Here is a 24,594-nt window from a genome sequence, read left to right as displayed (position 1 = left end):
GGCCCCCCCCCCCCCGCCCCCGCCTGGTTGCCCACCGCCCCCATCTGCTCTGGGTGCCCCCTGACCCACGTCGATCCCTTGGCACTCCCTGGCCCCACCGGGTGCCCCCCATCTCCACTGGGTGCCCCCGTGCACCCCGTATCCTCTTGGGGTGCCCCCCCATCCCCTCTGGGTGGCCCCCAGTCCCTTTGGGTGCCCCCATGCACCCCGTATCTTCTTGGGGTGCCCCCCATCCCCTCTGGGTGCCCCCCGGCACCCCAGCACCCCTCATTGTCTCTGGGTGCTCCCCAAACCCTCTGGGTACCCCCATGCCTCCCCGGTACCCCCCATGTCCTCTCTGGGTGCCCCCATTGTCTTGGGGTGCCCCCTTGCCCCCCCATCCCCTCTGGGTGCCCCCAGCCCCTCCCCATGCCCTCAGCACCTTTTGGGGTCCCTTGGTACCCCCGTGTCCCCTCTGGGTGCCTCCCTGGCACCCCCGTGTCCCCTTTGGCACCCCCGTGTCCCCTCTGGGTGCCCCCCTGGCACCCCTGTGTCCCCCTTGGCACCCCCGTGTCCCCTCTGGGTGCCCCCAGCCCCTCCCCATGCCCATAGCACCTTTTGGGGTCCCTTGGCACCCCTGTGTCCCCTCTGGGTGCCCCCAGCCCCTCCCCATGCCCTCAGCACCTTTTGGGGTCCCTTGGTACCCCCGTGTCCCCTCTGGGTGCCCCCCTGGCACCCCTGTGTCCCCCTTGGCATCCCCGTGTCCCCTCTGGGTGCCCCCCTGGCACCCCCGTGTCCCCTTTGGCACCCCCGTGTCCCCTCTGGGTGCCCCCCAATCCCTCTGGGTGCCCCCATCCCCTTCCCCCCACCTCAGCACCCCACTGTCCGTTGGGGTGCCCCCATCCCTGTCCGCCCCCCACCCCCCCAGCACCCTGCCGTCCCCTGGGGTGCCCCCATCCCTGTCCGCCCCCCACCCCCCCCAGCACCCTGCCGTCCCCTGGGGTGCCCCCATCCCCTTGCCCCCCCCAGCACCCCGCCGTCCCCTGGGGTGCCGGGTGGTGGGTGCTGACCCCCCGCGTCCCCCCCCCAGTCCACCAAGGCGGTGTACGACCGCATCCTGGACCTGCGCATCGCCACCCCCCAGATCGTCATCAACTACGGCCTCTTCCTGGAGGAGCACGGCTACTTCGAGGAGAGCTTCAAGGTGGGCACCCCGCGGCACCCCGACACCCCGGGAGGGTGCTGGGGACACCCCGGGGACACCCCGTGGCTGGGGAGGGTGTTGGGGACACCCTGGGGACCCTGTGACCAGGGAGGGGTTCAAGGTCACCGGGGAGTGGGTGCTGGGGACACCCCGGGGACACCCATGGCTGGGGAGGGTGTCGGGGAGATCCTGGGGAGGGTGTTGGGGACACCCTGGGGACCCTGTGACCAGGGAGGGGGTCAAGGTCACCGGGGGGTGGGTGTTGGGGACACCCCAGGGACACCCATGGCTGGGGAGGGTGCTGGGGACACCCCGGGGACACCCCGTGGCTGGGGAGGGTGTCGGGGGGATCCTGGGGAGCGTGTTGGGGACACCCTGGGGACCATGCGGCCAAGGAGGGGCCAGGGTCACCGTGAGGAGGGTGTTGGGGACACCTAGCAGCAGTTGGGTGACAGTGGAGGCAGGATGGTGGCAGGGTGGTGGCAGCAGTGACAGCAATGGCAGGGGAGTGACAGGGGTGGCAGGGGTGGTGACAGCAGTGTCAAGGATGGTGGCAGGGGGGGTGACAGGAGTGGCAGGGGTGGTGGCAGGGTGGTGACAGCAGTGGCAGGGGTGGTGACAGTGGTGGCGGGGTGGTGACAGCGGTGGCAGGGGTGGTGACGGGGGTGGCAGGGTGGTGGCAGTGTTGGCACGGGTGGTGGCAGGGTGGTGGCAGCAGTGGCAGGGTGGTGGCAGCAATGGTGGGGTAGCAGGATGGTGGCAGCAGTGACAGCAGTAGCGGGGGGGTGACGGGGGTGGCAGGGGTGGTGACAGCAGTGGCAGGGTGGTGGCAGCAATGGTGGGGTAGCAGGATGGTGGCAGGGGTGGTGACAGGGGTGTCAGGGTGGTGGCAGCAGTGACAGCAGTAGCGGGGGGGTGACGGGGGTGGCAGGGGTGGTGACAGCAGTGGCGGGGGTGGCGCTGGGGGCGTCAGGGTGGTGACAGCGGTGTCACCCGCAGGCCTACGAGCGGGGCATCGCGCTCTTCCGCTGGCCCAACGTGGCGGACATCTGGCACACCTACCTCAGCAAGTTCGTCGCCCGCTACGGCGGGCGCAAGCTGGAGCGGGCGCGGGACCTCTTCGAGCAGGCGCTGGACGGGTGCCCCCCCAAATACGCCAAGAGTAGGGGCGCGGGGGGCGCGGGGGGGGTGGGGGGGTGGGGTTGGGGTGGGTGCCAGGCTGGGTGCCCATCGGGGCGAGGATGGGTGCCCAACAGCCCACCAGGCCCTAGGTGCCCCCGCCCCGGGCACGTGTTGGGGGGTCCCAGCGCCCCCTTGTACCCCCCCTGGGTGCGTGTTGGGGTTCCCAGCACCCCTGGGTGCGTGTTGGGACCCCCAGCACCCCTGGGTGTGCCTCAGGGCACCCAGTATCCCTAGGCACCCAACTGGGTGTGCATTGGGGCACCCAGCCCTCCTGGGCACACATTGGGTCCCCCAGCACCCCTGGGTGCCCACACGGGTGTGTTTTGGGGCCCCCAGCACCCCTGGGTGCCCGCCTGAGCATGTTTTGGGGCCCCCAGCACCCTTGGGTGCCCACCTGAGCGTGTTTTGGGGCCCCCCGCACCCTTGGGCAGCCCCTTGGGCACACGTGGGTCCCCCAGCACCCCTGGGCACCCACCTGGGTGTGTTTCAGGACACCCAGCACCCTTGTTCCCCACCGTGGGCACATGTTGGGTCCCCCAGCACCCCAGGGTGCCCACCTGGGTGTGTTTCAGGACGCCCTGCACCCCTGGGCGCCCACCTGGGCGTGTTTTGGGGCCCCCCAGCACCCCTGGGTGCCCACCTGAGTGTGTGTTGGGACCCCCAGCACCCTTGGGCACCCCCCTGGGCACATGTTGGATCTCCCAGCACCTCTCGGTGCCCGCCTGGGCATGTTTTGGGTCCCCTAGCACCCCTGGGTGCCCACCTGGGCGTGTTTTGGGGCCCCCCCAGCACCCTTGTTCCCCACCCTGGGCACACATTGGGTCCCCCAGCACCCCTGGGCACCCCCCTAGGTGCACGTCAGGGCCCCCAGCACCCTTGTTCCCCACCCTGGGCACACATTGGGTCCCCCAGCACCCCTGGGCACCCCTCTGGGTGCACGTCAGGGCCCCCAGCACCCTTGTTCCCCACCCTGGGCACCCACCGGGCCCTCCCCCAATCCTCGGGGCACACCGGCAGCACCCCGAGGTGGGAGCGGGCGCTGACGGGTGCCGCCGGGTGCCCGCAGCCATCTACCTGCTGTACGCCAAGCTGGAGGAGGAGTTCGGGCTGGCGCGGCACGCCATGGGGGTGTACGAGCGCGCCACCCGCGCCGTCCTGCCCGCCCAGCAGCACGAGATGTTCAACATCTACATCAAGCGGGCGGCCGAGCTCTACGGCGTCACCCACACCCGCCCCATCTACCAGAAGGCCATCGAGGTGGGCACCGGGCGGGCGCCGGGGGGCACGGGGACCTGCGGGGGCACCTGGGGGGCACAGGGACATGGGGGCACCTGGGGGGCATGGGGACGTGTGGGCACCTGGGGGGCACGGGGACCTGCGGGTGCCCAGGGGGCATGGGGACGTGTGGGCACCTGGGGGGCACGGGGACCTGCGGGGGCACCTGGGGGGCACAGGGACATGGGGGCACCTGGGGGGCATGGGGACCTGCGGGGGCACCTGGGGGGCACAGGGACATGGGGGCACCTGGGGGGCATGGGGACGTGTGGGCACCTGGGGGGCACGGGGACCTGCGGGTGCCCAGGGGGCATGGGGACGTGTGGGCACCGGGGGGCACGGGGACCTGCGGGGGCACGGGGGGCACAGGGACATGGGGGCACCTGGGGGGCACGGGGACCTGTGGGTGCCCAGGGGGCATGGGGACGTGTGGGCACCTGGGGGGCACGGGGACCTGCGGGTGCCCAGGGGGCATGGGGACGTGTGGGCACCCGGGGTGTGCGGGCACCCAGGGGGACATGGGGGCATCTGGGGTGTGCGGGCACTGGGGGGACATGGGGACATGGGGGCACCTGGGGGCTACGGGGACCTGTGGGCACTGGGGGGTACGGGGACATGGGGGCAAGGGGGGGCATGGGCACCTGGGGGCTACGGGGACCTGCGGGCACCCAGGGGGACACGGGGGCACCTGGGGGCTACGGGGACCTGCGGGTACCGGGGGGACACAGGGACATGGGGGCACCTGGGGGCTACAGGGACCTGCGGGCACCCAGGGGGGCACGGGGACATGGGGGCACCTGGGGGCTACGGGGACCTGCGGGCACCGGGGGGGACACGGGGACATGGGGGCACCTGGGGGCTACGGGGACCTGCGGGCACCCAGGGGGGGACACGGGGACGTGCGGGTGCCCCGGGGGCAGGGGGATGAGGGGGACATGGGGATGTGGGGGATGCGGTGTGGGGACGGGGACCTGGGGGCATCGAGGGTGCTGATGTCCCCCGTGGATGCTGACGTCCCCCTGGGGTTGTTGACGTCCCCCATGGGTGCTGACATCTCCCGTGGGCGCTGACGTCCCCCTGGGGTTGTTGATGTCTCCCGTGGGTGCTGACGTCCCCCATGGGCGCCGACGTCCCCCTGGGGTTGTTGATGTCCCTCACGGGTGCCGATGCCCCCCGTGGGTGCTGATGTGCCCCTGTGGGTGCCGATGCCCCCCGTGGGTGCCGATGCCCCCCGTGGGTGCCGACGCTCCCCGTGGGTGCTGACGCTCCCCGTGGGTGCTGATGTGCCCCTGGGGGTGCCGATGTGCCCCCGTGGGTGCCGACGCCCCCCGTGGGTGCCGATGTGCCCCCCGTGGGTGCCGATGCCCCCCGTGGGTGCCGACGCCCCCCGTGGGTGCCGATGTGCCCCTGTGGGTGCCGATGCCCCCCGTGGGTGCCGACGCCCCCCGTGGGTGCCGATGTGCCCCTGTGGGTGCCGATGCCCCCCGTGGGTGCCGATGCCCCCCGTGGGTGCCGACGCCCCCCGTGGGTGCCGATGTGCCCCTGTGGGTGCCGATGCCCCCCGTGGGTGCCGACGCCCCCCGTGGGTGCCGATGCCCCCCGTGGGTGCTGACGTGCCCCTGTGGGTGCCGATGCCCCCCGTGGGTGCTGACGCCCCCCGTGGGTGCCGGGCAGGTGCTGGGTGACGACGCGGCGCGGGAGCTCTGCCTGCGCTTCGCCGACATGGAGTGCAAGCTGGGGGAGGTGGATCGGGCCCGCGCCATCTACACCTACTGCTCCCAGATCTGCGACCCCCGCGTGAGCACGGGCACCCGGTGGGGCGGGGGGCACCCACGGGTGGGGGGGGGGGGGCACCCAGTGGGGCACCCACAGGTGGGGGCACCCATCAGGGCGGGGTGGTAGCCCACGGGGCGGCCGTCGGGGCAGGGGGGGCACCCAACGGGGCAGGGGTGTCAGGCCTGTCCCCAGGGCCACACGGGTGCCCTGTGCCAGGGATGTCCCCAGGGCCAGGGATGTCCCCAGGGCCACACGGGTGCCACATGGCAGGGATGTCCCCGGGGCCAGGGATGTCCCCAGTGACAGGATGTCCCCAAGGCCACGCAGGTGCCCTGTGCCAGGGATGTCCCCAGGGCCACAAATATCCCTGGGGCCACACAGGTGCCACATGCCAGGGCTGTCCCCAGCACCAGGGATGTCCCCAGGGCCACACAGGTGCCACATGCCAGGATGTCCCCAGGGCCACATGGGTGCCCTGTGTCAGGGGTGGGTGTCCCAGGGCCACGTGGGTGCCACATGCCAGGATGTCCCCAGGGCCAGGGGTGTCCCCAGGGCCACGTGGGTGCCACATGCCAGGATATCCCCAGGGCCAGGGATGTCCCCAGTGCCAGGGGTGTCCCCAGCACCAGGGATGTCCCCAGGGCCACACGGGTGCCCTGTACCAGAGGTGTCCCCAATGCCACGAATGTCCCCAGGGCGACATGGGTGCCACGTACCAGGATGTCCCCAGGGCCGTGGGGTGCACCAACTGCCAGGGGTGTCCCCAGGGCTATGGGCTGTCCCCTCTCACCGTGTCCCGTGTCCTCCCCCCCGGGTCCCCCCAGATCACGGCCACCTTCTGGCAGACCTGGAAGGACTTTGAGATCCGCCACGGCAACGAGGACACGATCCGGGAGATGCTGCGCATCAAGCGCAGCGTCCAGGCCACCTACAACACCCAGGTCAACTTCATGGCCTCCCAGATGCTCAAGGTCTACAGCAACGCCACCGGCACGGGTGAGCGGGGGCACCCAGGGGTGCTGGGGAGCGGCAGTGGGGCGTGGGGAGCACCCGTGGGCAGCAGAGCGGCGGGCACGGGGCTGTCACAGGGATGGGGGGGAGCACCCACGGGGAGCACCCAGGGGTGTGGGGAGCGCCCGTGGGGATGGGGAGCACCCGTGGGCACCAGGGTGTAGTTGTGGGGCTGCTGTGGGCGCTGGGGAGCGCCCACGGGGATGGGGGGCACCCACAGGGATGGGGGGCACCCGTGGGCAGTGGGTGTGGGGAGCGCCCGTGGGGATGGGGAGCACCCGTGGGCACCAGGGTGTAGTTGTGGGGCTGCTGTGGGCGCTGGGGAGCGTCCACGGGGATGGGGGGCACCCACGGGGATGGGGGGCACCCGTGGGCAGTGGGTGTGGGGAGCGCCCGTGGGGATGGGGAGCACCCGTGGGCACCAGGGTGTAGTTGTGGGGCTGCTGTGGGCGCTGGGGAGCGCCCACGGGGATGGGGGGCACCCACGGGGATGGGGGGCACCCGTGGGCAGTGGGTGTGGGGAGCGCCCGTGGGGATGGGGAGCACCCGTGGGCACCAGGGTGTAGTTGTGGGGCTGCTGTGGGCGCTGGGGAGCGCCCACGGGGATGGGGGGCACCCACGGGGATGGGGGGCACCCGTGGGCAGTCGGTGTGGGGAGCACCCACAGGGATGGGGAGCACCCATGGGTGTGGGGAGCACCCAGCGTGGACAGGGGGACACGGGGAGCACCCACAGGCACCCAGTGCAGGCAGGGGGACACGGAGACCCTCTGTGGGCACCCAGTGCGGGCAGGGGGATGTAGGACCCCCCCCGTGGGCACCCAGCGTGGGCAGGGGGACGTGGGAGCTTCTAGGGGTCCCTGGTGTGGGCAGGGGGATGTGGGGAGCACCCACAGACACCCAGCGTGGGCAGGGGGACGTGGGACCCCCCTGTGGGCACCCAGCGTGGGCAGGGGGACGTGGGAGCTTCTAGGGGTCCCTGGCGTGGGCAGGGGGGCGCGGGACCCCCCCGTGGGCCCCCAGCGTGGGCAGGGGGATGCGGGGAGCACCCACAGACGCCCAGCGTGGGCAGGGGGGCGCGGGACCCCCCCGTGGGCCCCCAGCGTGGGCAGGGGGACGCGGGGAGCACCCACAGACACCCAGCGTGGGCAGGGGGGCGCGGGACCCCTCCGTGGGCCCCCAGCGTGGGCAGGGGGGCGCGGGGAGCACCCACAGACACCCAGTGTGGGCAGGGGGACGTGGGACCCCTCCGTGGGCACCCAGCGTGGGCAGGGGGACGTGGGAGCTTCTAGGGGTCCCTGGCGTGGGCAGGGGGACGCGGGACCCCCCCGTGGGCCCCCAGCGTGGGCAGGGGGACGCGGGGAGCACCCACAGACCCCCAGCGTGGGCAGGGGGGCGCGGGACCCCTCCGTGGGCCCCCAGCGTGGGCAGGGGGACGCGGGGAGCACCCACAGACACCCAGCGTGGGCAGGGGGGCGCGGGACCCCTCCGTGGGCCCCCAGCGTGGGCAGGGGGACGTGGGAGCTTCTAGGGGTCCCTGGCGTGGGCAGGGGGGCGCGGGACCCCCCCGTGGGCCCCCAGCGTGGGCAGGGGGACGCGGGGAGCACCCACAGACACCCAGCGTGGGCAGGGGGGCGCGGGACCCCCCCGTGGGCCCCCAGCGTGGGCAGGGGGGCGCGGGGAGCACCCACAGACACCCAGCGTGGGCAGGGGGGCGCGGGACCCCTCCGTGGGCCCCCAGTGTGGGCAGGGGGACGTGGGACCCCCCTGTGGGCACCCAGCGTGGGCAGGGGGACGTGGGAGCTTCTAGGGGTCCCTGGCGTGGGCAGGGGGACGCGGGACCCCCCCGTGGGCCCCCAGCGTGGGCAGGGGGACGCGGGGAGCACCCACAGACACCCAGCGTGGGCAGGGGGGCGCGGGACCCCTCCGTGGGCCCCCAGCGTGGGCAGGGGGACGCGGGGAGCACCCACAGACCCCCAGCGTGGGCGCGGGACCCCTCCGTGGGCCCCCAGCGTGGGCAGGGGGACGCGGGGAGCACCCACAGGCCCCCAGCGTGGGCGCGGGACCCCTCCGTGGGCCCCCGGCGGGGGGGCGGGGGCCGTGGGGACCCGCGGTGAGGTCCCCGCCGTCCCCAGTGTCGGACCTGGCGCCGGGGCAGAGCGGGCTGGACGACATGAAGCTGCTGGAGCAGCGGGCGGAGCAGCTGGCGGCCGAGGCCCAGCGCGACGCCCCCCGCCCCAAGGACAAGGTCCTCTTCGTCAGGTGGGTGCTGCCACCCCGACCCCCTCCCCGTCCCCTCCCGCGATGGGGACAAGGGGGGGGGGACGGGGACTGTCACCTCCCCTGTGTCCGTCTGTCCGTCCGTGTTCCCCCCCCCCAGCCCCGTGCCAACGTCCTGGCGTTCAGGTGGGTGGTGTCACCTCCATGGGGTCACCTCCCTGTGCCCCCCCGCGCCCAGGACAAGGTCCTCGTGGCCACGTGGGGACTGTCACCCCCCCGTGGGGGGGGGGGGGTCACCTTTGTGTGTGTCGTGTGTCCGTCCCCCCCCCCCCAGTGAGGACAGTGTCCCCTTGGCCAGGTGGGTGCTGTCACCCTGTCACCTCCGTGGGGCCACCCCCGCGTCCCTCATGCCGAGGACAAGCTCGGGGGGGGGGGGACGACGACACACGGACGCTGTCACCTCCCCACCCCCATCCCCTTGGCTGTCACCCTGACCCCCCCACCCATGGGTGCCCCCCCCCCCCCGGGCGTCACCTTTGTGTCCCCCCTTGGCTGCTGTCCCCACGTCACCTCTCGCCTTCCTGGCCCCCGCACCGGCCCTATGCCCCCCCCCCCCCCCGCCACCCGTGGGTGCCCCCCCCCCCCCCGTGGGTGCCCCCTGCGGGTGCTGACGGGGCGCAGGGCCGAGGGCCCGCGGGAGGCTCTGGCCGCCCTCTCCCAGCAGGGGAACCCCGACGAGATCGACCTGGGGGACGAGGACGAGCCCGAGCCCGACGGTACGGGGGGACACGGGGACATCGGGGGGACACGGAGGGATGGGGGGACATGGGGACAACGGGGGACAGGGGGACACGGGGACATCGGGGGGACACGGGGGGATGGGGGGACATGGGGACAGCGGGGGACAGGGGGACACGGGGACATCGGGGGGACACGGGGGGACGGGGGGACATGGGGACATCAGGGGACGGGGGGACACGGGGGACACGGAGGGATGGGGGGACACGGAGGGGTGGGGGGACACGGGGACATCGGGGGGACACGGGGACACGGGGGGGACGGGGGGACACGGAGGGATGGGGGGACATGGGGACAGCGGGGGACACGGGGACATCGGGGGGACACGGGGGGACACGGGGGACACGGAGGGATGGGGGGACACGGAGGGGTGGGGGGACACGGGGACATCGGGGGGACATGGGGACATCGGGGACATCGGCGGACGGGGGGACACGGAGGGATGGGGGGACACAGGGACATTGGGGGGACGGGGGCACACGGAGGGATGGGGGGACACGGGGACATTGGGGGGACACGGGGGGAGACCGGGGGGGGGGATGGGGGCACAGCGTGGGGCAGGGCATGGGGACGGGGGGGGACCCGGGGTGACGGGGGGAGGGGACGCGGGTGGCCCTGACCCCCCTCCCCCCCCAGAGGTGCCGCTGGAGCAGAAGCGGGTGCCCCCCTCCCTCTTCGGGGGCCTCAAGGACGACTGAGGGCGCGGGACCCCCCTGCCCCCCCCGCCCCCCCCCCCAATAAACCCCCTTTTTACCGTGCGCGTGGGTGCCCCCTTGGGTGGGGGGGGACAGAGGGGACACCCCCCCCCTTTGGGTGCCCCCAGCCCCTCGGGGGGGGGACGGGGCAGCACCCCCATCGCGGCATCGTGGGTGCCCCCCCCCATGGGTGCCCCCCCCCCCCAAAGAAAGGAGGCGCCCGGGCCCTTTAAGTTACTTTATTAAGTGACAATGACACGGGGGGGACACACGACCCCCCCCCAAACACCCCCCACCCCCCCCGTGTCCCCAGTGGGGACGTTGGCAGGGGGCAGCGCCAGTGGCACCCTGGGGACATTGGGGACACGGTGGGGGGGGCACAGGGTCTCCCCCCCCCCCCCCCAAACAGCCCTCCCGGGGGGGAGGGGCACGGGGGACCCCGGGGGGGGGGGGGATGGGCGCTGGTGGCTCTGTCCCGTGTCCCCAGTGTCACCTCCCACGGCGTCACCGCGTCCCCGACCCCGTGTGGCACCAAAACTGGGGGTGTCCCCATGGTCCCTGTCCCCCCCAGCTGTGTCACCCTGTCCCCCGCCTCACGGGGGGGGGGGGCGGGGGGGGCAGCGGTGGCACCAGGCCGCAGCAGCACCTCCCTGGGGTCCCCGTGTCCCCAAACCTGGGGGGGGGGCACACGACACCGAGCTTGGGGACAACCCATCCCCCCCGCTGTGTCCCCCGGGGCGCTCCTGTGCCCCAGCCCCGTTTCGGGGGTGGGGGAGGGCACCCCCCCCCCCCTTACCCCCACCCAAGGGTGCCACCAACCTCCTAGGGGTGCCATGTCCCCCCCAGGGTGCCACCACCCCACCCAAAGGTGCCACCAACCCCCCAGGGTGCCAGCGTGCCCCCCAAGGGTGCCATCAACCCCCCAGGGGTGCCACATGCCCCCCCCAGGGGTGCCACCACCCCACCCAAAGGTGCCACCAACCGCCTAGGGTGCTGCCGTGCCCCCCCAGGGTGCCATCACCCCACCCAAGGGTGCCACCAACCGCCTAGGGTGCTGCCGTGCCCCCCCAAGGGTGCCACCAACTCCCCAGGGTGCCATCACCCCACCCAAGGGTGCCACCAACCGCCTAGGGTGCTGCTGTGCCCCCCCAGGGTGCCATCACCCCCACCCAAGGGTGCCACCAACCGCCTAGGGTGCTGCCGTGCCCCCCCAAGGGTGCCACCAACCCCCCAGGGTGCCGCCGTGCCCCCCAAGGGTGCCACCAACCGCCTAGGGTGCTGCCGTGCCCCCCCAAGGGTGCCACCAACCCCCCAGGGTGCCGCCGTGCCCCCCAAGGGTGCCACCAACCCCCCCGGGGTGCCACCACCCCACCCAAGGGTGCCACCAACCCCCCCGGGTGCCATCACCCCCACCCAAAGGTGCCACCAACCCCCCAGGGTGCCGCCGTGCGCCCCAAAGGTGCCATCACCCCCACCCAAGGGTGCCACCAACCCCCCAGGGTGCCATCACCCCCACCCAAGGGTGCCACCAACCCCCCCCGGGGTGCCACCACCCCACCCAAAGGTGCCGTCAACCCCCCAAGGGGTGCCACATGCCCCCCCCGGGGTGCCACCACCCCACCCAAAGGTGCCGCCAACCGCCTAGGGTGCTGCCGTGCCCCCCCAAGGGTGCCACCAACCCCCCCAGGGGTGCCCCTCCCCCCCCCCCCCCCCATTTGGGGGTGCCGGGCTTTTTGGGGGTGCCGGGCTTGCGGGGCTGCCCGAGGGGGCCCTGGATGGTGAAGGCGTCGACGCCGATGGACATGGTCCTGGCGGGGATCTGGCTGAAGCGCTTGCGGTCCGAGTGGTACTTGTAGATGCCCTTGACCATGGGGAGGGGGACGGCGCGGGGCCCCGCCCCCGCCAGGCGCCGCAGCTCCGGGGGGTCCCCCCCCAGCGTGTAGAGGGCGCGGAACTGGCAGCCGCCCTCGCGGAAGAGGATGAGGAAGTGGTTGGCCTTGCTCTTCTCCACCTCCTGGGGGGGGGGGGGGGGGGATGGGGGGGCACCCGTGGGTGGGGGGCACCCGTGGGTGGGGGCACCCGTGGGGACCCCAGGGCCCTGCTCCCACACCGGGGAGGAAGGGGTTAAATGGGGGGGGGGTCCATGGGCCCTGCTCTTCTCCACCTCCTGGGGGGGACGGGGACGGGGGGGCACCCGTGGGTGGGGGGCACCCGTGGGTGGGGGGCACCCGTGGGGACCCCAGGGCCCTGCTCCCACACCGGGGAGGAAGGGGTTAAATGGGGGGGGGGGGTGTCCATGGGCCCTGCTCGCTGACGTGACCCCCCCCTCCCCGGCCCGGGGGTGTCCCCAGTGTCCCCATGTCCCCCCCAGGGGGTCCCCGTGTCCCCAGGGGGGCTCACCTCGAGGACGCGGTTCTTCTGGGGCTCGTTGACGCGGCCCCCCCCCCGCTGCCCACGGGGGCCCCAGTGTCCCCATGTCCCCCCCCAGGGCCACGTGTCCCACCCAGGGCCGTGTCCCCAAGGTGTCCCCAAGGTGTCCCCGCGGTGTCCCCGCGTCAGCTCACCTCGAGGACGCGGTTCTTCTGGGGCTCGTTGACGCGGCCCCCGCTGCCCACGGGGGCCCCAGTGTCCCCATGTCCCCCCCCCCAGGGCCGTGTCCCCAAGGTGTCCCCGTGTCCCCAAGGTGTCCCCATGGTGTCCCCGCGGTGTCCCCGCGTCAGCTCACCTCGAGGACGCGGTTCTTCTGGGGCTCGTTGACGCGGCCCCCGCTGCCCACGGGGGCCCCAGTGTCCCCATGTCCCCCCCCAGGGCCACGTGTCCCACCCAGGGCCGTGTCCCCAAGGTGTCCCCAAGGTGTCCCCAAGGTGTCCCCGCGTCAGCTCACCTCGAGGACGCGGTTCTTCTGGGGCTCGTTGACGCGGCCCCCGCTGCCCACGGGGGCCCCAGTGTCCCCATGTCCCCCCCCAGGGCCACGTGTCCCCCCCAGGGCCGTGTCCCCAAGGTGTCCCCAAGGTGTCCCCGCGTCAGCTCACCTCGAGGACGCGGTTCTTCTGGGGCTCGTTGACGCGGCCGGCCAGGCAGCAGTGCGCCAGCGCGTTGTGGATGATGTGCTTGTTGGACTTGGCGCTCGGCTCCTTGTACAGGCGGGGACCTGGGGGGCGGCGGTGACAACGGGGACACCGCGGGGGGACGCGGTGGCAGGGACGGCAGGGGACAGGGCTGCGGGGGACGGGCAGCCCGAGGGGACACGGGGGGGACACGGGGACACTCACCCGTGTACTTGGGGACGGAGGGGGGACACGGGGGGGTGACACGGGTGACACCCATGTTCTCGGGGACGGAGGAGGGGACACGGGGGTGACACAGGGTGACAGAGGGTGACACTCACCCATGTTCTCGGGGACGGAGGAGGGGACACGGGGGTGACACAGAGGGGTGACACAGGGGACAGGGGGTGACACAAGGTGACGCGGGGACACTCACCCGTGTACTCAGGGACGGAGGGGGGGACACAGGGTGACACAGGGGTGACACAGAGGGGTGACACAGAGGGGTGACACAGGGGACAGGGGGTGACACAAGGTGATGCGGGGACACTCACCCGTGTACTCGGGGACGGGGGGGGGACACGGGGTGACACAGAGGGGTGACACAGGGGACAGGGGGTGACACAAGGTGACACGGGGACGCTCACCCGTGTACTCGGGGACGGGGGGGGGACACGGGGTGACACAGAGGGGTGACACAGGGGACAGGGGGTGACACAAGGTGACGCGGGGACACTCACCCGTGTACTCGGGGACGGGGGGGGGGACACGGGGGGGACACAGAGGGGTGACACAGGGGACAGGGGGTGACACAAGGTGACGCGGGGACACTCACCCGTGTACTCAGGGACGGAGGGGGGGACACAGGGTGACACAGGGGTGACACAGAGGGGTGACACAGAGGGGTGACACAGGGGACAGGGGGTGACACAAGGTGATGCGGGGACACTCACCCGTGTACTCGGGGACGGGGGGGACACGGGGTGACACAGAGGGGTGACACAGGGGACAGGGGGTGACACAAGGTGACGCGGGGACACTCACCCGTGTACTCGGGGACGGGGGGGGACACGGGGTGACACAGAGGGGTGACACAGGGGACAGGGGGTGACACAAGGTGATGCGGGGACACTCACCCGTGTACTCGGGGACGGGGGGGACACGGGGTGACACAGAGGGGTGACACAGGGGACAGGGGGTGACACAAGGTGACGCGGGGACGCTCACCCGTGTACTCGGGGATGGGGGGGACACGGGGTGACACAGAGGGGTGACACAGAGGGGTGACACAGAGGGGTGACACAGGGGACAGGGGGTGACACAAGGTGACGCGGGGACACTCACCCGTGTACTCGGGGACGGGGGGGACACAGGGTGACACAGAGGGGTGACACAGAGGGGTGACACAGAGGGGTGACACAGGGGACAGGGGGTGACACAAGGTGACGCGGGGACACTCACCTGTGTACTCGGGGACGGGGGGGACACGGGGTGACACAGAGGGGTGACACAGGGGACAGGGGGTGACACAAGGTGACGCGGGGACGCTCACCCGTGTACTCGGGGATGGGGGGGACACGGGGTGACACAGAGGGGTGACACAGAGGGGTGACACAGAGGGGTGACACAGGGGACAGGGGGTGACACAAGGTGACGCGGGGACACTCACCTGTGTACTCGGGGACGGGGGGGGGACACAGGGTGACACAGAGGGGTGACACAGAGGGGTGACACAGGGGACAGGGGGTGACACAAGGTGACGCGGGGACACTCACCTGTGTACTCGGGGACGGGGGGGGGGACACGGGGTGACACAGAGGGGTGACACAGGGGACAGGGGGTGACACAAGGTGACGCGGGGACACTCACCCGTGTACTCGGGGACGGAGGCGGGGGAGGAGGCGCTGGACTCGTTCTCCCACTCGCGCTCGCGCCCGGGGGGGAGGCGCCCGGGGGACATCGGCCCCGAGGGGGACGCGGCCCGGCTGGGGACGGGGTCACGGGGTCACGCGCCCGCCCCGCCCCACCCCCACCCTGACCTTGACCCCCGGCGCCCCGCTCCGACACCCGGACCCCCCTCACCCCCACCCTGACCCCTCCTCGGATCCCGGACCCCCACCTTGACCCCCCCAACCCCCCTTCAGACCCCAGCCCCCCACCCTGACCCCCCAGCCCCCCTCACCCCCACCCAGACCCCCCTCACCCCCCCGACCCCCAGCCCCCCCCACCACCCCCCTCGGACCCCAGCCCCCCCTCACCCCCACCCCCTGACCCCCCCAGGCCCCAGCCCCCCACCCAGAACCCCCCCACCCCCACCCTGACCCCCCCAGGCCCCAGACCCCCACCCAGACCCCCTCACCCACACCCTGACCCCCCCAGACCCCAGACCCCCACCCAGAACCCCCTCACCCCCCCCGACCCCCAGCCCCCCCCGCACCCCCCTCGGACCCCAGCCCCCCCTCACCCCCACCCCCTGACCCCCCCCAGGCCCCAGCCCCCCACCCAGCCCCCCTCACCCCCACCCTGCCCCCCCCAGGCCCCAGACCCCCACCCAGAACCCCGCCACCCTGACCCCCCCCCCAGACCCCAGCCCCCCACCCTGACCCCCCTCCCCCCCTCCCCCCAGCCCCACCTGGGTGCCCGCCCGGCGGGGTGGGTGCCCCCGGGGTCGGCGGCCACGGTGGAGAGGGAGAGGGTGCTCTGGGAGTAAACCTTGGAGAGGCGGGCGCCTGCGGGGACGCGGAGCCGTGTCCCTCTGTCCCCGTGTCCCCCTGTCCCCGTGTCCCCCTGTCCTCGTGTCCTCATGTCCCCCTGTCCTCGTGTCCCCGTGTCCCTCTGTCCCCGTGTCCCCCTGTCCTCGTGTCCCCCTGTCCCCGTGTCCCTCTGTCTTCGTGTCCCCCTGTCCTCGTGTCCCCGTGTCCCTCTGTCCCCGTGTCCCCCTGTCCTCGTGTCCTCGTGTCCCTCTCTCCCCGTCTCCCTCTGTTCCCGTGTCCCCATGCCTCTCTGTCCCTGTGTCCCCATGTCCTTGTGTCCGTGTGTCCCTCTGTCCCCGTGTCCTCCCCGTCCCCACTGCCAGGAGCCCCTTGGCGGGGCCTCTCCTCCCCCCCCATGTCCCCCTGTCCCCCTGTCCCCCTGTCCCCATGTCCCCAGTGTCCCCCCCACGCCCCCCCGTACCAGGAGCCCCTTGGGGGGGCTGTGCCCCCATGTCCCCATGTCCCCCCCATGTCCCCCTGTCCCCAAGCCCCCCCGTACCGAGGAGCCCCTTGGGGGGGCTGTGCCCCCATGTCCCCCCCATGTCCCCCTGTCCCCACGCCCCCCGTACTGAGGAGCCCCTTGGGGGGGCTGTGCCCCCATGTCCCCATGTCCCCCCCATGTCCCCCTGTCCCCACGCCCCCCGTACCGAGGAGCCCCTTGGGGGGGCTGTACCCCCATGTCCCCCCCATGTCCCCCCCATGTCCCCCTGTCCCCCCCATGTCCCCCTGTCCCCAAGCCCCCCCGTACTGAGGAGCCCCTTGGGGGGGCTGTGCCCCCATGTCCCCCCCCATGTCCCCCCCATGTCCCCCTGTCCCCAAGCCCCCCCGTCCCGAGGAGCCCCTTGGGGGGGCTGTACCCCCATGTCCCCCCCATGTCCCCCTGTCCCCAAGCCCCCCCGTACCGAGGAGCCCCTTGGGGGGGCTGCGGGCCAGGGCGGAGTCGTCGCAGCAGCGGGGCCGGGGGCCGCGGGGGGCGCGGGGGGCGCGGGGGGGGCGGGGGGGGCGCAGCACCTTCTCCAGCTCCTCCATCAGCTTCAGCTGCTGCCCCCGCTCGGACTCCTGGCGCGTGAAGTCCCCGCGGCGGCCCCCCTCCTCCTCAGGGGCGCGGGGGGGCTCCGGCGGCACCCTGCACCGGGGGGACAGGGCTGAGACCCCTCCCCCCCCCGGAACCCACCCTAGGGGGGGGGGGGGTGAGGCCCCCCCCCCCCCCCGAACCCACCCTAGGGGGAGAGGGGTGAGACCCCCGCACCCACCCTGCACCGGGGGGACAGGGCTGAGACCCCCCTCCCCCCCCCGAACCCACCCTAGGGGGAGAGGGGTGAGACCCCCCCCCCGCACCCACCCTAGGGGGGAGAGGGGTGAGACCCCCCCGCACCCACCCTGCACCGGGGGGACAGGGCTGAGACCCCTCCCCCCCCCCCCCAACCCACCCTAGGGGGGAGAGGGGTGAGCCCCCCCCCCCCCCCCCCCGCGCCCGGGGGGGGGGGGGGGAGGGCGATGGGTGAGACCCCCCTGCACCCTGGAGGGGGGGGTGGGTGAGACCCCCCCGCACCCACCCTGCACCGGGGGGACAGGGCTGAGACCCCTCCCCCCCCCCCTGAACCCACCCTAGGGGGGAGAGGGGTGAGACCCCCCCGCACCCACCCTGCACCCTGGGGGGGGGGAGGGGCGATGGGTGAGACCCCCCTGCACCCAAAATGGGGGGGACAGTGGGTGAGGACACCCCCCCCCCAACCCCAAAATGGGGGGGGACGGATGTGGGTGAGACCCCCTGCACCCAAAATGGGGGGGGGGGGCAATGGGTGAGACCCCCCCTGCACCCACTTGGGGGGGGACGGGGGTGAGACCCCCCCCCCCCCCAAAACGGGGGGGGGGGGGGGGAGGGAGGGGGGGGGGCCCCCCCCCCTGCACCCAAAATGGAGGGGCATTGGGTGAGCCCCCCACACACCCGCCCTGGGGTGGGGGGGCCATGGGTGAGACCCCCCCTGCACCCAAAACGGGGGAGGTGGGGGGGCCATGGGTGAGACCCCCCTGAACCAAAATGGGGGGGGGGGATGTGGGTGAGACCCCCGCACCCAAAATGGGGGGGGGGGGCAATGGGTGAGACCCCCCAAACCCAAAATGGGGGACGACAGTGGGCGAGACCCCCGCACCCTGGGGTGGGGGGGTCAGGGGGGAGACCCCCCCCCCGCCCCATGCGGGTGGGTGCCCCCCCCCCTCCCCCCGGTGCCCCCCCCACCTGGCCTCGGCCTCCTCCCTCTGGCGCCGCTGGCGCTCGGCCTCCAGCCAGAGCCGCCGCTGCCGGGCCTCCTCGCTGCGCCGCTGCTGCCGCTCCAGCAGGCTGGCACGCCGCTGCGCCATCGCCGCCTCCGCCGGGCCCTCCGCCTGCCGCCGCACCCCGCGTGGGACCCCCGCCGTGGGACCCCCGGCGTGGGACCCCCGCCCCACCCCGCGTGGGACCCCCATCACACCCCAGCGTGGGACCCCCGGCGTGGGACCCCCGTGGGACCCCTGGCGTGGGACCCCCACCCCACCCCGCGTGGGACCCCTGTGGGACCCCCATCACACCCCAGCGTGGGACCCCCAGCGTGGGACCCCTGGTGTGGGACCCCTGCCCCACCCCGCGTGGGACCCCCATCACACCCCAGCGTGGGACCCCCGCCCCACCCCGCGTGGGACCCCCGGTGTGGGACCCCGCCATGGGACCCCCACCACACCCCATCGTGGCACCCCACACCCGTGGGGACCCCCGCACCCACTCATGGGGACCCCCACCCGCTAACAGGGACCCCCACCCGCTCACGGGTGCCACCACCTCCAGCATCCCTGTGTCACCGTGCCACCGCGGCCATCGCCCCCAGCGCCACGCCCCACCGTGGCCCTCATCCCCCTGCCACCACGTCCCTCATCCCCCTGTCACCCATCCCCACGTCACCGTGCCACCCATCCCCACGTCACCATGGCCCTCATCCCCCTGTCACCCATCCCCACGTCACCGTGCCACCCATCCCCATGTCACCATGGCCGTCATCCCCCTGTCACCCATCCCCACGTCACCGTGCCACCCATCCCCACGTCACCATGGCCATCATCCCCCTGTCACCCATCCCCGTGCCACCATGACACCCATCCCTGCTCCACCTTGGCCACCATCCCCGGGCCACCATGGCCACCATCCCCGGGCCACCACGTCCATCATCCCCGTGCCACCAGGGCCATCGTCCCTGTGCCACCACCTCCATCGTCCCTCTTCCCCCACCTCCATCATCCCCGTGCCACCGTGACACCCATCCCTGCTCCACCTTGGCCGTCATCCCCGGGCCACCAAGGCCACCATCCCCGGGCCACCACCTCCATCATCACCATGCCACCATGACACCCATCCCCGTGCCACCACGTCCATCATCCCCGTGCCACCAGGGCCATCGTCCCTCTTCCCCCACCTCCATCATCCCCGTGCCACCGTGACACCCATCCCTGCTCCACCTTGGCCGTCATCCCCGGGCCACCATGGCCACCATCCCCGGGCCACCATGGCCACCCATCCCCGCCCCACCGCCGCCATGGTCGCCACGCCCCCGCCGTACCTTGAAGAAGAAGCCGAGGCTGGCTCTGCTCTCGGCGCCGGCCCCCGCCTCGGTGGGCGACCCCTCCAAGGAGTCCCCCTCGCCTTCCTCCTCCTCCTCCTCCTCCTCCTCCTCCTCCTCCTCCTCGGCCCGCAGGCTGCCCAGCGGCACCTCGATCAGGCTGGCCCGGCGCTCGCCCGGCGAGGAGACGTCGCTGGTGCCGTCGCCCGACACCCGGGTGGTCCCCGCCGGGCGCAGGTTGCCCCTCGCCTCCATCTCGGGGGGATCGGGCGAATCGGGGGGCGGGGGCGGCCCGGGCAAAGGACCTTCTTCATCCTCCTCTTCCTCCTCGGAGAAGTGGATGGAGGAGCGGGTTTGGACGGGCACTTGGCTGGGGGAGAACTTCCGGAGATGGGGCAAGGTGTCGACGTCGTTGGGGGGCGTCAAGACCCGCGTCAAGGTGGGCAACTTCAGCTCGGCCGGCCGTGGCCGCCGCGGGCTCCGGGGGGGCTTGCGGGCCGGCGGGACCCCCGCTTTCCGCGACGGCGAAGGGGAGGCGGGTGCTTTGGGCGGCGGGGCGGCGGCGGCGGCCCCTCGTCCCCCCTTGGGGACGGGGATGACCCAAGCTTGGCCGGCGGGAGGACGTTGGTCCTGCAGGAGCCGTTGCTGCTGTTGACTCAAGCGTTGCATGTCCAACTGGAGGGTGCTGAGCGCCGTGCTCAGCTTGGCCACCGCCGCCTCGTAATGGCCGGAGGGGTCCGGCGGGGCGAAGGTGACTTGTTTCTTCCCGCCGGAACCTTCCTCCCCCTCCTCCTCCTCCTCCTCTTCCTCGCCCCCTCGCTTGAGCTGGAGGAAGGCGCTCTTGCCCAAGCGTTGGCGGTGCTTGGCGAAGATGGCTTCGATCCTCTTCTTCTGCGCCTCGATGGCGCGGCGTTTCTCCTCCAACCGGGCGCTCAGCTGACTCATTTCGGCGCTCAGGCCTTCGCCGGCTTCGGGGTGAGCCCCTAAAATCCGGGGGGACCCAGCGGCGGCGGCGCCGCCCCCAACCCCGGCGGCTTCTTCCAGTTTCTTCTTGCGTTCGGCGAAGCTGGTCATGGTCCGGCCGGAGGGGGCCGGGGGCTCGGGGGTGGAAACGGGGGGCTGGCGGAGGTTGGGGGGCGCCGGGGGGTCCCCGATATCCACGGGGGGATCCGGGGAATGGAGGTAAAAGGTGTCGGGGGCTCCTTCGGGAAGAAGCCGTTCGGAACTGTGGATGATCTGAAGAGCTTCCTCGATGGTGGGCAGCTCCGGGCCGGGGGTCTCGGGGAGGCCGTTGGGTAGCGAGGCGGGGGGCGGCGGCGGGGAGGAGTTGGGGGGCAGGCGGGGGGGCGGGGGGCGGCGGGGGAGGGGCAGGCTGTCGGTGCTGGCGGAGCGGGCCAGGGCGGCCCCCCCCGGGTTGCCCATCACGATGTCGACGTCGCTGTCGAGGCCGAAGGGGATGCTGAAGGAGACGGCTTGGGAGAGGGGGTGGCTGTGGGGCAGGGGGCGGGGGGTTATGGGGGGGGGGGGGGAGGTGGGGGGCAGCCCCCCATCACCACCAGCCCCTGCCCCACTGCTCCCCCCCCCCCTCGCCCCCAGCACCCCGTCTTCTGTATCTGCACCGGCGGCTCTGCCCCACGGCGCCCCACATCTGCCCCACGGCACCCCAGTACCCCGCATCTGCCCCATGGCGCCTCGCATCTGCCCCATGGCGCCCCACATCTGCCCCACATCTGCCCCACGGCACCCCAGTACCCCGCATCTGCCCCATGGCGCCCCGCATCTGCCCCACAGCGCCCCACTTCTGCCCCACGGCACCCCAGTACCCCGCATCTGCCCCATGGCACCTCGCATCTGCCCCATGGCACCCCACATCTGCCCCACGGCGCCCCACATCTGCCCCACGGCACCCCAGTACCCCGCATCTGCCCCATGGCGCCTCGCATCTGCCCCACAGCACCCCAGTACCCCGCATCTGCCCCATGGCGCCCCGCATCTGCCCCACGGCACCCCAGTACCCTGCATCTGCCCCACGGCGCCCCACATCTGCCCCACGGCACCCCAGTACCCCGCATCTGCCCCACGGCGCCCCGCATCTGCCCCACGGCACCCCAGTACCCCGCATCTGCCCCATGGCGCCCTGCATCTGCCCCACGGCACCCCAGTACCCCGCATCTGCCCCATGGCGCCCTGCATCTGCCCCACGGCACCCCAGTACCCCGCATCTGCCCCATGGCGCCCCGCATCTGCCCCACAGCACCCCGCATCTGCCCCCTGCCACCCAAGCACCCCACTTCTGCCCCACGGCACCCACTCACCCACATCTGCCCCACGGAACCCGGGCACCCCACGGCACCCAATCCACCCCCTCCCCACCCTGCCCCCGGGACCCCCATATCTGCCCCCCAGCACCCATGGGTGCCCCCCCAGCACCCACGGGTGCCCCCCTCACCTCAACGGCTTCTTGCTCCAGGCCTTGCCGAAGGCCCCCTCGCCGTGGGGCAGGGAGGGGGAGTGGTGCAGGGAGCCTGGGGGGGGGCACAGGGTCACCCCCAGAGCCCCCCGAGTGCACCCCCAAAACCCCAGAGCCCCCCCATACCCCCCAGCCCCCCCAAGGCACCCCCCCCCAACTCCCCACAGCGCCATAACCCCCCCATGCCCCCCAGAACCCCCCCAAAGCCCACCCCAGGGCCCCCCAAAACCCCAGTGAACCCCCAGAGCCCCCCCAAAGCCCAACGCCCCCCAAAGACCCCCCCGAGCCCCCCAAACCCCACTGACCCCCCAATGCCCCCCGAGCCCCCCAAGTCCCAGTGACCCCTCAAAGACCCCCCCAGTGCCCCCCAAAGACCCCAGGGTCCCCCCAAACCCCAGAGCCCCCCCAAATCCCAATGCCCCCTCAAAGACCCCCCAGGGCCCCCCCAAACCCCACTGACCCCCCGGTGCCCCCCCAAAGACCCCAGGGACCCCCCAAACCCCACTGACCCCCCCCAATGCCCCCCAGAGCCCCCCAAGTCCCAGTGACCCCTCAAAGACCCCCCCGAGCCCCCCAAATCCCAATGCCTCCTCAAAGACCCCCCAGGGCCCCCCAAACCCCACTGACCCCCCCCAAAGCCCAAAGACCCCCCCAGTGCCCCCCAAAGACCCCAGGGACCCCCCCAAACCCCACTGACCCCTCCCAAAGACCCCCCAGTGCCCCCCCAAAGCCCAATGCCCCCCCCGAGCCGCCCCCCCCCCCAATTCCCCCCTACGAAAGCACCCCCAAAGTTTCGGGGTCCCCCCTGGGGGGGGGTCTCACCTGGGGTCCCCCGCAGTGGGGGGGGGCTGCCCCCCGGAAAGCAGCGGGTGCCGGAAGGCGAAGCCGGGGGAGCTGGGGGGGGATGGGGGGTGAGGGGGGGCGGGGGGGCCCTGCACCCCCAAACCCCGCGGGGGGGCCCCTGCACCCCCCAACCCCCCGGCCCCCCCCGCCCCCCCCCTGCTCTTGGGGGGCGGGGCCCCGCCCGCGGCCGGAGCCTCTGCGGGGGAGGGGGGAGCGTTGGAGGGTGCCCCCCCCCAGATTGGCCTCCCAGTGCCCCCCAGCCCCATACTGGGGCTCCCAGTAAGCCAGAGCCTCCCCAGTGCCCCCCGCCCCCAATACTGGGGTCCCAGTGCCCCTCCCACCCCATACTGGGGTCCCAGTGCCACCCCATCCCCATCCCAGTGCTCCCAGTCCCCGTCCCCCCCCAGTGACAACCCCCAGGCCCCCAGGCACCCCCCACACCAGGCCCCCCCCCCAGACCCCCCTGTGCCCCCCAAAGCCGGGCCCCCCCCAGGGCCCCCCCAAAGCCGGGGACCCCCCAGCCTCCCCTATGCCCCCCCCCCCGGGGGTCCCCCCAAGACCCCCAAACCTGCCCCCCAAACCCGGGGGTCCCCCAAGACCCCTCCAACCTGTGCCCCCTCCCCCCCAGATCTGCAGGCCCCCCCAGAGCCCCCCAAACCTGAGCCCTCCCCCAGGCCCCCCATGCCCCCGACCCCCCTGGGCCCCCCCAAACCTGGGCCCCCCAGACCCCCCCGTGCCCCCCCCCCCCATACCTGGGGGCCCCCCAAACCCCCCCGTGCCCCCCCCCCCATACCTGGGGGCCCCAAACCCTCCCCGTGCCCCCCCCATACCTGGGGGCCCCCAAACCTGGGCCCCCCACACCCCTCCCGTGCCCCCCAGATACCCCCAAACCTGGCCCCGACCCCTGCACCCTGACCCCCTCCCCGGGGTCCCCAACCCAGGCCCCCCGGTACCTGGGGGCCCCCCCCCCCCCCGACCCCCCCCCCCCCCCGTACCTGGGGGCCCCCCCAGGCGGCGGGGGCGCACGAAGGGGGGCCGCAGCACCTCGAAGCAGAGGAAGAGCTCGGCGAGGAAGGCCCCCACGTTCAGCTGGGGGGGGGGGGGGGTGTCAGGGCGGGGGTGTCCCCGTGTGTCACCCCCCTCCCCCGTGTCCCTGTGTGTCACCTCCCCCCGGGCACCCCCCATCCTGCACCCCCGGCACCGCGCTGGCTGCCCCGGCCCCACGTCCCCAGTGTCCCCCCAGTGTCCCCAGTGTCCCCCCAGTGTCCCCACATCCCCTGTCCCCACTGTCCCAAATGTCCCCATGTTCCCAATGTCCCCAGTGTCCCCCAGTGTCCCCACATCCCCTGTCCCCACTGTCCCAAATGTCCCCATGTTCCCAATGTCCCCAGTGTCCCCACATCCCCTGTCCCCACTGTCCCAAATGTCCCCATGTTCCCAATGTCCCCAGTGTCCCCACGTCCCCTGTCCCCACTGTCCCAAATGTCCCCATGTCCCCCAATGTCCCCACGTCCCATCCCCACATCCCTCTGTCCCCCACATCCCTGTCCCCACCCCAATCCCCAGTGTCCCCAAGCCCTGTCCCGTGTCCCTCCAAGTCCCCCCGTGTCCCCAATCCTCCCAATGCCCCCTGTGCCCCCCCGTGTCCCCAGTCCCCCCGTGTCCCCCCATGAGTCTTGTCCCCAATCCCCCCATGTCCCCAGTCCCCCTGTGTCTCCCCCATGTCCCCCATGCGCCCATGTCCCCTCCATGTCC

General features: G+C 73.3%; 2 protein-coding genes across 2 annotated transcripts in view; one reads left to right on the top strand and one right to left on the bottom strand.

The window, feature by feature from the left end:
- Nucleotides 1-1,069: 1,069 nt before the first annotated feature.
- On the top strand, nt 1,070-10,202 carry LOC148052931 (pre-mRNA-splicing factor SYF1-like; the record flags this gene model as incomplete). The annotated part of the gene is made up of 8 exons (XM_087777916.1): nt 1,070-1,183; nt 2,183-2,345; nt 3,432-3,622; nt 5,315-5,437; nt 6,241-6,412; nt 8,562-8,688; nt 9,328-9,422; nt 10,081-10,202. Coding segments are annotated over 8 exons (1,047 nt in total), but the record flags the coding sequence as incomplete, so codon positions are not given.
- A 127-nt stretch (nt 10,203-10,329) lies between these two features.
- CAMSAP3 (calmodulin regulated spectrin associated protein family member 3) overlaps nt 10,330-24,594 on the bottom strand; it is a 31,249-nt gene continuing 16,984 nt past the window's right edge. The window contains 12 exon segments of the mRNA XM_087777915.1: nt 10,330-12,153; nt 13,172-13,290; nt 15,056-15,171; nt 15,819-15,915; nt 16,842-17,065; nt 18,179-18,324; nt 19,527-21,015; nt 21,976-22,051; nt 22,819-22,856; nt 22,858-22,890; nt 23,670-23,685; nt 23,835-23,928. Coding sequence (XP_087634041.1) covers nt 11,710-12,153; nt 13,172-13,290; nt 15,056-15,171; nt 15,819-15,915; nt 16,842-17,065; nt 18,179-18,324; nt 19,527-21,015; nt 21,976-22,051; nt 22,819-22,856; nt 22,858-22,890; nt 23,670-23,685; nt 23,835-23,928 — 2,892 coding nt within the window. The 3' untranslated portion in view covers nt 10,330-11,709.

Source organism: Nipponia nippon, unplaced genomic scaffold (assembly GCF_047370975.1).
Source record: "Nipponia nippon isolate SJK-2023a ecotype South Korea unplaced genomic scaffold, ASM4737097v1 scaffold_42, whole genome shotgun sequence".
Lineage (NCBI taxonomy): Eukaryota > Metazoa > Chordata > Aves > Pelecaniformes > Threskiornithidae > Nipponia > Nipponia nippon.
The sequence above is the reverse complement of the archived record's forward strand: the minus strand, read 5'-3'. Positions and strand labels throughout refer to the sequence as shown.